The following is a 16,464-nucleotide window of genomic DNA, read 5'->3' as shown; positions in this document are numbered from 1 at the left end:
CCTAACCCACGCCCTAATCCACCTAACCCTCATGTCCACACAATCACACACGTACCTAACCCGCACCCTAACTAACCTAACTCACACTCAATCACACACTTACCTGAACCCGACCCGTAACTTTCCACCACAGCACTGAAAATACCGAAGCAACAGAAACAGACAACCAAATTCTTTCCCTAGGAAAAAATTAGGTTTTCTGTTGCTTCAATATTTTCAGCTTTCGCTGAATAGGGTTTGATATTAGAACATTCGAAGTTTTGAAACTTCGATATTCTAATATAGACCCTTTTTTTCCATTTCCTGCGGGCATTCTATAGAAAGTTCTATAGCATCTTCCTGTGGCACCTCCTCTTCAATTTCATCCTGTGCCATACGTTGCTCTGTCATATGGGAACTCACTGGCCTAGCACTCCTCAATATTGACTGCATTGGAGTTTCCATAGTTTCCTGCTCCTTCCCTTGCTATCTTTTTAAGTGAACATTTATACTGGTTTCCTGTGGAAGGCTCCAAAATATCTTGAGATAGCACCTGATCAATTGCTTCCTATTCCACTGGTTTCTCCTTAATTTGGATGCCCATTGCTCTATCCTGTTGTGGTGCTTTCTGCATTCGATTTTCTACACGGAGTCCTTCACTTTGCAGGTGCTCCATAACCTCAATTTCTACTTCTTTGACTTCTCCATTACTAATCTCCTGTTCTACTTTTCGTATTTGTCTTCTTACTTTTTGTATTGTAAAGGTAAAGTTTTCCATATCCGGATTCCTTTGCCTGTGTTTCTCTTCTGATATCTTTAGTGCTGCTCTTTTTGTATTGGTTAGTTTTGCTTACTCTTTTCCATAAACATTACAACATATTAAATCTCTTTTTCTTTCCCATGTCCATATTTCTTTTTCCAGGATGGAGGTTGGGATAATGGTTAAGGTGTTTACCTTACAGACACTTAAAAAGTGCAGGGTTTGATTCTTACATGGGGTAATTGTCTAAGTTTAAAATGGCCCATAAGTGCAGTTGGCCTAGTACTAATCTGCGAACCTATATGCATAGCTTTGTGACACTACTCACAGAACTATGTTAAGATAATCTTCATAATAGCCGTAATGTATATATTTATATATTTATGAACCTGCTTTATATATTACCTCTTAACTAATTACCTAGTTCCTTCTCTCGCCTGCATTTTTTTGAATTCTAGGCACTAATCACATGATCTGTTATCTATTTAACAAACCTAATAATACACCTCTTCAGTTATTTAATGTTCATCAGTGTTCATCAAATAATGCATAAGTATCTTTTATACTATCATGATTTTCCCTTACTTCATAGTTCACATTTATTTCATATGAATGTAATCTCATTAGCAAGTGAATGTGTAATTGTTAATGTGTATTACTTAGTGTCTGTTTATGTGTATTACTGAAAGTCTTTTTAAATTTTTGTGTAATATGTTAAAGCTTTTATCGTTGGGCCTCTAGTGAAAAGGGTTTTTTGACTAATCCCCATTGGACAAACACAGTAAACAAATGCAAAATACATAAAATAGTGGAGGAACCTTTGTAAATTAGATGAGGCGGAAAGAAGGCTTTCTGAACTACTGCAGAGACGTGATGATCAAACAATAAGGAGTTTTCAGCAACAGTGTCTAGATCCCTTAAGACAAAGTTATGAAATCTTTCTTAGATCCTCAGTAATCATGTATCACTTTAGAGACCAACTGTCTTCTCACTTCAAGTCATCTTGTTTTCCTCTGAGGGATATAAACTAAATTAAGCTGCTGTTCTCAATATTTGTGCACTGGTCTCCTTGTGCCTAGATCAGAATAGCTTGTTTTAACGTAGACTGCATTATGCTGACCTTGGGCATATTCAACTCTTGTAGAGTATTGCAGCCAGGTTAGTGACAAGTGTTTTCTTTCATAATCAGATCACTCATCTGCTACATAACCTGCACTGGCATCCTGTGGTATTGAGGATCATCTGCCTTAAGGAGCTGTTGAATCCATACCAGTAAGCTTAGCCACTCTGGCTACCAGGGAACTGCTTGTGATTCCTGTAATGTAATTGGATACATCTAGCATTTGTAAATTGCCTTTTAGTTCCTCTTCAAGTGGAATTTAGTTCTGTGACAGTTTCTGGAGAGTCCTGTGGTTGGTAGTTTTAAAGTCTCATATAACATAACCATTTCATAGAACTTGGCTGGTTTTGTTGCATCATTTTAAGCAGCATTGCAAGTTGTTCTTTTGCATTTTTATGTCTTTTTATATTTCTTAACTTTCTTTGACATCAGCCCATTGTTGACATTAAACTGGATTATATATGTGTATATGTACAAAGTGTGTGATTAACATTTTCAAATAATTACAGTGTTGTATTCATCAGAAAAAATAAATACAGAAGTCCAATAGGGACATATCTTTAGAAAGAAAGAAGAAGAAAAAAATTGCAAGATAACAAGGAATCTGTTCCTTGAACACTATGGGAAGATGGTTCAAAGGTCACTGAAGTGACATACTTTTCTTTTCTTTTCTACAGAGGATGAAGGTTAAATGAGCAAAGTTACTTACCAGAGAGGTAGAAGGCTGAAAAACTGGGAGAGAATTCAACAATTCAGGATGCAGATGCGTGGCAGTTCTAATAAGGAAAGAGAAAGTGATAGTCAACAGTAAAATGTGGTAAACAATCCATCCAATACACAGGGAAATGGGGGAATTACACAACCAGAAAAAAGACACAGTTATAGCACTTGTAGCCGCTTGTATTGGCCACAAGAACCAACTAGTTTGTGCATATTATACATGACCTCTTGCTCAATGAGGAAGGCACAATATGAGTGAGTTATACCAGGTGCTAGGCTTTCTTTTATAACTATGGAATACTGAGTGAACTAGTCTTACTGGATTAAAATAAAAAAAACGATATCAGAGGTTGTCCTGTACCATTGTTTATATGATTTCATCTCTGTGTAAAATGTATTTGGCTGGTATGACCAATGAATTGCATACTGATGAAAATGAAATAGTTACTTATGAAATTACCATATATGTAAAGGATTTGACAGCAGATGTGCTTTCATACAATACCACCCCTAGATGTTTGTGGCTTATGTGTCATTACTGGCTTCATTCATTCAGCCACCTTCTCTCGTATTTATCAGCAATTCTTGACTTTTGTTTGTTCTTCTAAAGCAGATGGACGGTGCAATTTCTAAACATAACAATATATATGCTAAACTTCTTCGGCATAACAAAATAAAAAAAGACCAACTTCACTAGAACTGCTTTATTTTAGCACTTTTGTTGTGTCATATCCAAGAACTTCTTCAGAAGTGAGCTTAGTAATGCAACACTTTGAAACAAATACTAGTAACCAAAGCAATAAAAGAGAAAATAACCATTAAAAGTAGTAAACATTAACAGGATACTACGTGACTGCTAGAATATATCAGGACAATTAACATGAACAATCTAGCCAGTGCATTATAAACATCATTATTTCTAATCGCACCATAGCGTTTCTTGATCCCGTCAGAAAGTTTGCGGCAAGTCTTCCCTATGTAAAAATACTTGCAAGACACACAAACCACAGCATAAACCAAGTTCTTAGTGTTACAATCAAAATGATGAGAAAAAAACAATTTTAAAATTAATGTATTGGAAGACATAACTAGTCTCAGTGTAAATGTATTGACAACACACACATTTTCCACAAGTGAACATACCTGCAGGAGCTGTAACGTTAGTCCCTTTCTCTGTAGTAAAAGCAGAGTCCCTATTTTCAAAGGCGTATCTCAATGTCTTATATTATACTATGTATATACATATGAAGTTCTTAGCTCAGATTTTCAGTTGGAACCACTCACTGTCTGGTTAAGTGACTCACTCAAGGTCACACAGCAGGCAAATGAGGGCTACAGGAATCAAAGCCTATACCACATAAACTATAACTCTTAGCCTTGACCCTCTGCACTAACTGCCATACAAAACATCAGCTACAAAGGCGGGGAAAGGATTCAAACCTTGCACCCTTGCCACGGTAAGCCTCAGCATTAATCCACTGTTTATTATAAACAACTTTGGTCATCACATTATTAATTTGTGATGTGATTTTAGGTACTGTGATCTTATTTAATTGTTAGTAACATAAAACTTTCCATTATCATAAACGTACATTATGCATATAGTTTCTATTATGACTGTTTTAGGTTCATAAAACTTTTCATTATCATAAACGTACATTAGGCTATTGATCTGTGAGAATCTTTAGAAGCCTAGCCCAGTATTCTCATGAAGTTTTAACCCTTGTAATTAAAGTATGACTATCACAGAGCTTGTCAGAACATTTACATGTTACCTCTGCCCATAAGAGACAAGGGTGATAAACTAGTGATGAATTTGTGGTTTCCCATCCATTTATCCAGATTACATTTGAATAGAGTAAGGGAAGTGCTTTGCTTTTTTTGGAGAAAAAGATGATTCCAAACAAGTGGTATTCTGTGTCCCTCCAGTGTGTTCCATTCACATTGCGGATGAGATTAAGATCTCTTGATCATGCGCTTATTCCATCACTGGACTTGTCGATATGCAGTAGATCAGAGAGGATATGGTTTGTTGAGGCTGTGGCGTGAGGCAGAGATTGCCCTCTGTGACACTCCACCACTGGACCAGTAGTCAAGGAGCCTCAATCCTCACCACTGGCAACAGTGGGGACTGGGAGGACAGCAAGTGCACATACAATATTTCCAAATACAGCTCTATGTAACAAATGGAATTTCCCTTAAGAGCACACAGAGATCACAATCAGTCCAGGACTGGTTTCTCATTCTTTTTCCAGATCCCCAATAAGATTCCCGACTGACAGAGCTATAGAGTTGAGATGTCAGCTGAGTGACCAAGCCAAGATCTCCAGCATCTTCTCTTTCCAACCAGTGCTTCATGTCTCTGCCCAAGTAACTGACTCATATTCTCTTTGAGGTTTGATTTACACACACAACTGGGAGAGGCAGTCACAGGTTTACCAGCTATGCCCCCTTCTGCCCATACTATAAGGTAGTTACCACTGCCACCAGTCAACTCCTTATCAGCTACTTTAAGTCTCTTAACAAAGGGTATCCAATCTTACTGTGTAATATTAATATTAACACAAATGGTAGTATGACCAAGAGCAAGGCAGTTAGGAGTGGCCCACACTGTGTCACAAAATAAATGTGCAAGTACTCTCAGAACTTAAATATCTCTACACAGGTCAGCCTAATGAAATGTTTAAATATATTTAATAATAAATAATAAAAAAACAAGACGATACTAAGTATATATTCACAGTGACATCAGAGTTCAAAATCACAGGAAATATTTAAAACAACTTTGCAGGACAGTTTCAAATTAATACAGAAAAATATCGAGACTAGGCTTCACTATATTCCTGGCTGAATCTAAGAGAATTACTATAACCTAAGCACTTACTATTAGAGATGTGGTGAATGGATGTTCTAGTTGTTGTCAGGTCCATGACAGAATGCTCTGTCTCACTAAGAGACTTCTCAAATTAATATCTATAATATTACTTCTGGGATAGCTTGCAGAATGACATAATTTCTTGTCATCTGACTGTTAGCTCCCAGGCCAAACAACCTTTGATGAAGCTGGCAGTATTTAGCATCTACTTGTAAACATATACAGGCAAAGCTTCTACTCAGATCTATGGCAAATGCTGGAAGTCATAAAGCAATTGCATTCCTTCATGTTTTCAAGTCTAGCAATTAATTCACCCTAAAGACAATACAGAAAGTTTCCTAGTACAAACAGTGTGTCTCTTGCTGCATTGAAAACAGAAAGATACCATCTATTATGGCCTAGCCATAAAGCAATTTAATTTCAGTTATTTTTCTGAAGTTAACTTCCTGTATTCCATTTTAAACTGTTAAAATATATACATTTAAACAGTTACAATAGCGCATGTACATTTCTGTCCTCTTCCAGTAGGGCACACTGTGGTTACATTTCACACAGCACTTTGCAAATACCTTGTCAACATGCATCTGCACAAGCAGATGTCCTTCTATTCAATGTTGCAGTATTCTTTACATATGGGTTGTATTCCGCCCAATGACCCGATGTCCAGCCTGTATACAAAAGCTTAGAGCCACTGCTGTACACGGATTTTTTGCTTTTGTCATAAATGACATTGCAACTGTGTTCCACTTCTTCTTTCACATTGATGTATTTGGTAATATATTATTGAAGAGTAGGTCTTGACTAATAGAGACTGTGAGATCATCCATTTCAACTAAAAGAAGTTCAATAAATCAATATTCTTACGAGGTAATTAACCATCCTCCATCTGTTCTTTTTTTTTAAACATTTTGACCTCGAACAACCGTAGTAATCTCTCATATTCCCTTCCAACCTGGGAATAGTAGGGGACTTTGCACGTAGGCACAGACATCAGCCATAAAAGGGACATCTGCACATACCATCTTCAGAACTTTTTCGCCACCATTCAGAAAGGCTGACTCGTACTTTCGGTCTGCCGATGGATCCCATTGGTTCGTCTTACAGCTTCAGATAAATACCCCATAGGGGATTTAGTATATTGCTACTGCCTTTTGTTTTGTTAATGTCATTCAGGAAGGGCAAGTGTAGGTGTGGAAGGCAAATTCTGCATAAAGATAGCCACGAGCTGTGCTTGTTTTGCTTAACGCCTACTCATGACCACCAGTCCTGTTCTATTTGTCAGGCCTTCATTCCCAAAATTTTGCGCAGTCGTTTGTCGCTTTTGAACTTATACTTAGAAAACCAGCGACTCAGACATCTGGCTAGGGACACTATGGAGGGTTCTGCAAGTACTTCTGAGCCGTCTGTTAAGAGGAAAGTTTTAGTTTTAGTCTTTAGCTGCACCCACTCCCTCTGACATACATCTTGAGGTTGATGAAAACCTGGTGGTACATTCGGAGGTAGGGTCTACTCTTGGTGGGTACCAGGATAGAAGCCAACAGGAGTGCTGATCCTAGCACGTCCTAGGCTATGCAGACATCTGGTTCAGATAATTTGGGGGAACAGCAGCTTGTAATCGCGGAAGACTCATGAACTACTCCAGCTTCCTTGTCCAAGGAACTTTAGGCCCATACCTCCCAACCATACCGAATTACAAATTTGTTACCAAATTCTGGGGTCAAAATGAAGGGGTGCCACGATTCCCGAGTGGCACCCCTTAATTTCCGATTTTTTCCTTTTTTTTTTTTTTAATTTTTCGATTTTTGCACTGTCGGAGCTGACGTCATCACATGTGCGATGACGTCGGCTCCATCAGGGCTACCAGCCTGTCGGAATTGAGCTCAAGGAGCTCATGTCGTGCACACATCTTCCGGCTGCCCCGGCTGCAAATGCGAGTGGGAATGGCACTCTTATAATGGACAGATTATCGGCAGCAAATGAAGTGTGTGTGTCTGTGTGTGTGTTTTTGTGAAAATCCCCCCATTTAATACACCTGGTGGCTAGAGGTATTCAGGCTCAAACCCTGTACCTTTGGTACAGGGTAAAAAGAGCCTAAAGTCCCTAGCCACCACCATTTGTGAGCTTTGTCCAGATTTTTTGTGCTAAGAGTTGAGAGCTATAGTGAGAAGTGAGAACAGAATTTGTATTCCCCCATTATTGGCTTTGTTGTTTGTCCAGGTTTTTTGTGCTAAGAGTTGAGAGCTATGGTGAGTGAGAAGTAAGAACTGAATTTTTATTCCCCCATTATTGGCTTTGTCCAGGCTTTTTGTGCGAAGAAGTTGAGAGCTGTGGTGAGAAGTGAGAACTGAATTCACTAAATGATAGCCATTATGTTTTAGTCTTCCTATTTTTCAGGAAACTGCTGACTTGGCATAGTGGTATTTTGCTCTGTCTGTAGTGCATAGGGTCCTGGGTTCAATACTTGCCAGTGAAATGCATGGTGGTAACACAACATTTTATTCTAGCAACTTTCCAAAATTATACAAGCAATGTTTAAAATGTATCCCTGTTTTTTTACGTTTTGTCCCCCCCCCCCCAAAAAAAAAACTGAAATTGAAAAGAAGTGCGAGCAGCTGTGCAAGATGCCTTTGGCTTACACTAATGTCATTCTGTTTATAGTGTGGGTGTGGAAGTTGACTTTTATGATGAAAATGTTCTGAATTGGGCAGTTTTGTCAGTATTGGTTCGTGCATTTTGTTTCATTGCCTGCAGTACAGCCTTCTGGAAAAATGTTCAAGCAAATTTAAAATGCGCTCTGTCTAACAAGTGTGCTGTATTATACAAGGAATGTAACATAATAAAGTCAGGAAGGTGTATCAAGGAAAAGAACATATGTATATTTCTTGTTTTGTATGCAAGGGGCCAATGATTTGAAAACAGCCCAAAGGTAATCTTTATCCACCACTGGCCAGATGCATTTTCTTTGGATGTGGTGTGGCTTTCGATGCTGTTTCAATGAATGTGTGTTTCAAGGGCACAGCAGTTTTAATGCCAAGTCTCTTTTCATGGCGAGACAGTATTGTTTTGTTTAGCAGATGTCTGTTAGTATTTGTGTATTGCTGTGCTGCAAAATGTAAAAATAAAATCCAAATAATCATTGTAGAAGTAAAGCAGTATGCACACATTAGTGCTTATGGTAAATGGGGTGAAATAGCCAGGTAATGGGACATTGGAATGGCTGCAGGGGGACTCTGGTGCCATATTTACGTTGTCTGTTCTTCAGTTTGCGTTTGAAAGTTGGTATCCCACAATTCCATTCGAGTGGGTGGGGTTGCATAATTATGTATGCAAATTAGATGTTAATCAGTGTACAGATTTGTACCTATTTTTCATGGGCCTTATCCAGAATTTTGATGTTTCCAGGTTGAGAGGTATGGTTAGGCCAATGACTGCCATTTGTCCACAGCAAGATAAGCCTGTGAAAAGGAAGCAAAAGACTAGGCATGTCCCAGATCCCTCTAACCCAATGTCTGATTGAGTTGCTTTTTCCCAGGGCCTTATTAAGGCACTGATGGATGTTCTTCGTGTTTCACTGTTGCAGTCATTACATTTGGGTAATCTGCTGGCAGGTTGCCCTCAGTCGGCCTGATTAACAAAATCTTGGGTCCTGCGTCAGTTGCTGTCACTTCTTCCATGACGTCAGGTCGTCAGGGGTATAAAACATGCAGCCGACGCTATTACATCAGTCTTTCTTGCCGTGCGGTGCCCGAAGCAGAAGCGGTTCGCAAGTGCCGGTCAGCCGACTCCTGAAATTTTTGTTTTCAAGTTTCAGAACCAAAGTCTTCAACTTAAAGCTAAGTACCCCATTGGGGAAACTTTTTCTTGCTCCTTACTAATGTCAATAAAAGTTAATAATTGCATTACTTGTGGGAAGCAAATACCTTATAAAGATTTTCATTTGTACTATATTCCTTGCCTAGGCCCTGACCACGACATACCTTGCTGTCAGTTTTGTGCTTTATTTGATCAGCGCACTATCCATTTCAGTTCTCGGTTTAATTATCCAGAAATTACATTGGTTAGCCATCCGACTATCATAATTCTGAAAAAAACGCAAAGAAAAAGACAGAGACGACGACGCTTCTCCTAAGCCAATCGCCAGTTCACCGGTACTCAGTGAGATGCTTTTGCAGCCCCTGATACTGCTACTTCTGATTCGCAGGCCTCTACTGAGAAGCCATTCGGAGTCCGGTATGCTGCGAGATGCTTCACCTATGGAACCCACAGATGTCTCTACCTTGGATGTGTCCGGAGCCGCTGTGCAGGCACCGGCTTCTGAGGGTGTATTGAGGCCTACAGATTTGCATATTAAACCGACTCCACCTTCAATACTATGGCCTAAATCTCAATCTGTGTCTAAACAACCGACGCTCAGGCCCCTGTGCCTAAAAAACAAATGATCAATATGGCTGAAGATCTAATTACTCTAATCAGGGGTAGTCAACCCCCCCCCCCCTCTAAGAGACCTAGGACTGAGCTTGTCTATGAATCTTCTGATCAGGACTCTGTTTCATCTGACTCTTCTAATGACCTGGATTTGTTCATACCTACTTATGAGGATTCTGATGCAGAGGATTCCATTCCCTCTGCTTCTCCCCTTGAGGACTTTTCTTTTGGGGAAACTTTACATACTTTAAGGGAGCATTTCCACTGGGAAAGTTAGGAATTTTCTGAATCCAAAAAAAGGCTTAGCGATTTCCTTCTTCTTCCTTAGCATAGGACTTTGGCTATACCTCCTGTACTAGACATTGTTGATGATGTGTTTTCGGAATCTAGTATTGCCCCTGATTCCCTGCCTCCGGCTCCTAGTAAACCTGACAGATACTACAGGGTTCCTGAGTCCCACAAGTTCCTTTTCAAAAACCCTGCTGCGGACCCAGAAACCATTTCTCTGGGGCCCAAGGGCATTAAGACTTCTACTGCTAAAAATCCTACCCCTTCTGATAGGGACTCCAGGGCGCTAGATAGGTGGGGTAAAAAGATGTATACTTCTGCAACCTTGGCAATCAGGGCTTTAAACTGTCAATGTCATATGCTAAAATGTCAACAGCATATCATGGGACTGCTTAAACAGAAAATGATATTGATTTCTGACTGTGTGGAAAATAAAGATTTAAAGGATTTATTGCATTCAGCTGAACAAGTTGGAAAACATACCTTGCAATGTGGTTTTGATTCTTTAGAGGCCTCTTGCAGGGCTGCTGTTACTGGGTCTGTGCTTAGAAGGCATGCTTGGCTTAAGGAGCAATCTCTGCCTGATCATGTTAAAGCAAAATTGTTGGATGCTCCTTTAAATCAGGACCGGCTGTTTGGCAATAAGGTTGAAGAAGTTCTAAAAAAGATGGAAGATAAAGCTAAATCTATGCAAACTGTGAAAGATTTCTTACAAGTGCAACCTCCAAGATTTAGTAGGCACTGGCCTACTAAGAACTGGTCCTTTCCAGCTCCTTCCAGATCCACTCAAGCCAAACCCAGACACACCAAAAGCACCAGGTTTCAGTCCCAAGGGACTTTCAGAACTAAGCAGTGGGGTGCTTCCACTTCCAAATCTGGAAATAACAAGACATCCCCTATGGTAAACAGTCTCAATGACTTTCCTTTAAATTTACCAAGCACTTACCTTTAAGCCATCCCTTTGGGGGGAAAGATTGCTCTTCATGCAAAAAACTGGCAACTCATAACCCAGGACAAAATGGGTTTTAAATATAGTGTCCCAGGGATAGAGATTTCATTTCCACACATTGCCAACTCCAAACGGGTGGGCAGAGGCTCAGAAACATGTACTTTCCCTATTAAACATGGGGGCTATTCAACTGGTACCAGAAGAGGAAAAGGGACAAGGTTTCTATTCCAGACTTTTCCTGGTACCCAGAAAATACAAATCATGACGTCCAATTCTGGACCTGTCTACTCTAAACACCTTTCTGGACATTCCAAAATTCAAGATGCTGATTCTTCACCAGTTACTTCCTATGCTAGGCAAGGATGCCTGGTTGGCACCTCTAAATTTAAAAGAAGCTTACCTGCATATCCCAATCAGGGAATCTTACAGAAGATACCTCCGCTTCAAAGCAGGCTTTTTGCATTATCAGTTCTCTGCATTGCCCTTTGGCTTGTCTACTGTGCCCAGGGTATTCACAAAGTGCCTGGCTCAAGTAATTGCATTTTGCAGGCAAAGAAATATTCAAATATATCCATACCTAGACGATTGTCTAATTCAGGCAGAAAACCAGGCCATACTTATAAAACATCTGGCATCTGGCATTTGTAAAAAGGGTTCTAACTTGTCTAGGGTACACCATAAACGAAAATAAATCACAACTGGTACCCTCTCAACAGATTACATTCCTGGGTGCAAGCTTGAATACGACTGCCCAGATGGCTTTCCTCATGCCAGAAAAGCAAATTCATTTGGTAACCTACTTCAAACAGGTGGCCACAAAAACCCTGCTATCTGCAAGACAAATACTGCAAGCCTTGGCCTTCTGCATTTTTCTAATTCCATATACAAGATTGCATATGAGGAAACTTCAGTGGTACTTAAAAAGTTTATGGAGTCAACATTGTCACAGCCTGAAAACAATGATTTCTATCATACCTTGCCTACGCCTAGAGTTCCTATGGTGGGCAGAGGCCTGCCACCAAAACAAGGGACTGCCATTCACACTACCCCGTGCCACCCAATCCCTAACTACAGATGCATCAGATTATGCATGGGGGGCTCATCTGGCAGGGAAGTGCATTCAGGGCAAATGGAGCCCAGATCAAATGCACCTACATATCAATCAAAAAGAAATGTTAGCTGTACAGAATGCTCTGACAGCCTTCAAGGACTACATTCATCCAGGACAACTAATGGTAAAGACGGACAACACCACGGTTATGTGGTACATAAACAAGCAGGGGGGTACACATTCCTACCCCCTGTGCAGACTAGCCATGGCATTGTGGAACACTGCCTTGAGCTACCAAGTGCAACTACAAGCTCAATTCCTGCCAGGAAAACTGAATATTCTGGCAGACGAACTAAGCAGAAATCTCATGGACCCACATGAATGGAAACTGGTACCACAGATTTTCAACATGTTGACAAGCAAATAGGGGAGCCCAGACATAGATCTATTTGCCTCCCCCCAGAACTACCAGTTGGACAGATTTTGCACAAGAACTCCTCACAAAAAAGCCTGGAAAGTGGATGCTCTGTCCTTCAGCTGGAAAAACCTATCAGTCTATGCCTTTCCCCCCTGCCTCTACTCTCCAAAGTTCTGCTAAAAGTCAAACAGGGACAAACCAAAAATTATTTTGATTGCTCCAGACTGGCCACGCCAACACTGGTACCCACTCCTACGCAATGTGTCACAAATTTCTCCATGGCACCTGCCTCAGACAACTTCCTTATTGTCTCAGCAGGAGAACTAAATTCTGCACCATCAGCTCCCAACATTGAAACTTGCAGCTTGGCTAATCACTTAAATTCACCCTTAGCATCCCTTAGCAAACCTGTAATGGATGTCATCTTGGAGGGGAGAAGACCTAGTACAAGAAAATTTTATGCTGACAAATGGAAAAGATTCTGTGCCTGGAATCAATCTGAAGGGATGAGCACAGCAGTGCCCAATTTACCTCAGATTTTGCAATACTTAACTGAGATGCTTCACAAGGACCTGTCTTTTTCCTCCATTAAAATCCACGCCTCAGCCATTTCAGCTCATTACAACTCAGAACCTCCCCTCTTCTCTCATTCTCTGCTCAAGTAGTACCTCAGAGGGGCCAAAAACTTGAGACCACCCAGGAGAGCTCCAACCCCTGCCTGGGACCTTAACTTTGTATTGGAGAAACTCACTCTACTTCCATTCGAGCCAGCTGCTACTGCAAACTTAAAATTTCTTTCTTGGAAAACAGCCTTCCTTTTAGCAATCACTTCAGCTAGAAGGATATCTGAATTACAGGCCCTTATGGCAGTGGAGCCTTTCATCATCTTTCATGCGGACAGGGTGTCACTCAGGACCAATCCATCCTTCATGCCGTAGGTGATATCCAGTGTGGCTCTTAATCAGTCCATTCATTTGTCAACTTTCTTTCCCAATTCACAGAACAAGGGGGAGCGGATTTTGCATTCATTGGATGTGCACAGACAACATAGATTCTACTTGGACAGGACTAAATCTTGAAGAAAATCTGAACAACTGCTGGTAGCATTTGCTGCAGGGGCAGAGGGGAAGGCTATTTCAAAACCAACCATTTCTAAATGGATAAGCCATTGCATTAATTTCTGCTATAAGCACCATGGAAAACCTATCCCCCAGGGGATCAGATCTCATTCCACCAGGGCTGCATCTACTTCTCAGCCTTTCTCAGAGGTGTTCCTACCAGGGAAGCTGCTACCTGGAGATCAGTTCATACTTTCACTAAGCGTTATCACTTACCAGTTTTCTCTAAATCTAGAGCTGGCTTTGCCACTGCTGTTTTGCTGGGCCTTATAGCTGGTCCTAATGCTGTATAAATCCATCCTCCCAGCCATAGCTTTGGGAATCTGCCCAAATGTAATAACTGCAAGAGTTAAACACAAAGAACATAGTACAGTTGTGTACACTTACCATAAATGTAGATGTTCAAGTGTATTCACTGTTGCAGTCCTGGTTACCCTCCCTCCAGCCCCCAGTTTTTCTCTTACTATACCTCTACTTTCTTATACTATGTTTAAAAGCCTTTTTGGTGTATTTGCTTTAGGTTGGAGATATATTTTTGTGTTTTTAATTTTATTTTGCTCCCCATTTGGGGGGCACCTGACATCTGGAGCAAGAAAAACTGATGTAATGGCGTCGGCTGCATGTTTTATACCCCTGATGACCTGACGTCATGGAAGAAGGGACAGCAACCGACGCAGGACCCAAGACTTTGTTAATCAAGCTGACTGAGGGCAACCTGCCAGCAGATTACCCAAATGTAATGACTGCAACAGTGAATACACTCGAACATCTACATTTATGGTAAGTGCACACAACTGTACTTTTTGAGGCCTATGAAGAAGGTGTTCACCCATAGCGGGCCCGGCCTTTGCCTCTTCCCCAGTGCAACTCTCCGGGTCCCAAGGCCTTATTCCTGGACAACCTGCAGAACTTCAAATTCAGGACTCAGAATCTGAGAAGTCTTCATCTGATTAGGACTCTAGCTTATTGCACTCAAATTCCCTTTGCTTTAGAATATTATTCCCCAGAGGAGGAGTCTAATACAGTATTAGCGTAGACATCTTGGCTGCACTTTTCATTTCCTGTGTGATATGGAGACAGTTTTTGTATGTTTCATTTTTTTTCTGTGTTCTCCACGGCTTAAAGCTCGTCACCATTTCCATATTTTGGATATATAATCGAGTATGGCAGATATAAATGTCCTTTATGATTTTCCTGGCAAATGTTTTTACAAATGAACAATACTATTTGTATAATATTACGGTTTATGTCATCCAGTTGCATACACCTATCCATGGCAGTAATTTTACAGCGGAGTGTTTCTTTCTTGTAACTAAATTTAACAAAAAATGAGCGTTATTCATTAAGAAATTATTCCTACAAATGCCACGATAAGAGAAGTGATAAAACCATGCTTCTGTTGTGGAATATTGTACAACTGCATAGTTGTGGTTCGGTCTCCAACCAAGTGGTAGCAGTAGCGTGTTCCATTTAAAGTATTCTCTTCGCTTGTTTAGCTACTTAAGTAATCGGTGGCTCAGGTACTTTACTCTGAAGAAGCCCACGGAATGATGGGTGAAAGCGCTTAGTATGTCTTTGATGTAATAAACGGCTGGTGTATCTTTTGGCGGTGTCATGGATTTTTTACTCTATCAAGTGTAGCTGTGATGCAGTGGAGGCCTTTGCCAGGGTAGCAGCTTCTGCTTCTGTTCTGAGAAGACATTCCTGGCTACGTCCCCAGGCACTTAAATTGCTTGATGCTTCTCTTGACAATTCCTCATTGTTTGGAAAAGCAGCTGCAGAATTATTTAAATCACTGCAGAAAAAAGGCAAGAAACTACAGGATTTAAAACACCTGGTTTCAGCAGTTCCAAAATTTCATAGCAATTTCCCTGCTAAGACTTCTAGGAAGCACCCTCAGGCTAAGGCTGTTACTTCTACAGCTGGTGTTGTGGCACCCCCACACCAGACCTTTCAGCCCAGACAAAGTCCTCTATGATGGCTTGCGCCCTCTTCCAAGTCATACCCCCCTATCCCCTCGCCTCTCCCTTTCACTCCTAGCTTGGAGGGAGATCACTCAGGATTCCTGGGTGATTTCCATGTTCTAAAACAGGTACTTTATGACTTGGAAGACCCTCCCTCTCTTTCCTTCGATTCTAGATCAATTCTCCAACCAAGGCACATTTCAGTCTGTATCTCCAGAACAGTAGAGAAGGGGATTTTACTCCAGGATGTTTCTAGTTCCAAAGAAAAATGGCCCTTGGAGGCCTATCTTGGATCTCTCCCTATTAAGCACCTTCCTAGTGGTGCCTTCTTTTAGAATGCTACCCCTACCTACTCTGCTGCCCCTGGTACCTCCTCAAGCCTTCTTAGCTTCTCTGGACCTCAAGGATGCATATCTGCATATCCCTATATGCCCCCTCTTCAAAAGATTTTTGCATGTCTCAGTGGGTTATTTGTACTTTCAATTTACTGCCTTGCCCTTTGGTCTTTCTACTGCTCCAGGGGTATTCACAAAGTGCCTAGCCCCAGCCATTGCATACTTAAGGCTGAAAGGACTTCAAGTCTACCCATACTTGGATGATCTGCTGTTTCTGGCCAGCAGTCCAGACCTTTTAACCCACCATCTGAACCTAGCCATCCCTTTTCTGCAGACAGTGAGTTTCACAGTAAATCTCAAAAAAATCCTGTTCACTCCAAGTCAGGATCTTATATTCCTGGGGTGCAGGTTTCGCTCAGATTTGATGAGGGGTTTTCTCCTTCTGGAGAATGTAGCCTGTCT

The 16,464-nt window shown here is 40.8% G+C and overlaps 1 protein-coding gene across 7 annotated transcripts in view; it reads left to right on the top strand.

The window, feature by feature from the left end:
• The window catches only part of DNMT3A (DNA methyltransferase 3 alpha), a 5,166,949-nt gene that overhangs the window by 4,648,497 nt on the left and 501,988 nt on the right, over positions 1-16,464 (top strand). Inside the window, exon 20 of one of the 7 annotated variants that reach the window (XM_044062881.1) lies at positions 2,537-2,925. The exons of the other annotated variants lie outside the window; for them this stretch is intronic. Within the exon in view, the coding sequence (XP_043918816.1) occupies positions 2,537-2,550 (14 nt within the window). The 3' untranslated portion in view covers positions 2,551-2,925. Of the gene's footprint in view, positions 1-2,536; positions 2,926-16,464 lie in introns of those variants that run through there. 7 annotated transcript variants of the gene reach the window in all.

The sequence above is a fragment of the Protopterus annectens genome, chromosome 2.part1 (genome assembly GCF_019279795.1).
Source record: "Protopterus annectens isolate FY-2018-M chromosome 2.part1, PAN1.0, whole genome shotgun sequence".
NCBI classification, from domain to species: Eukaryota; Metazoa; Chordata; order Ceratodontiformes; family Protopteridae; genus Protopterus; species Protopterus annectens.
Note: the sequence above shows the minus strand (reverse complement) of the source record. Positions and strands in the feature narration are given on the sequence as shown.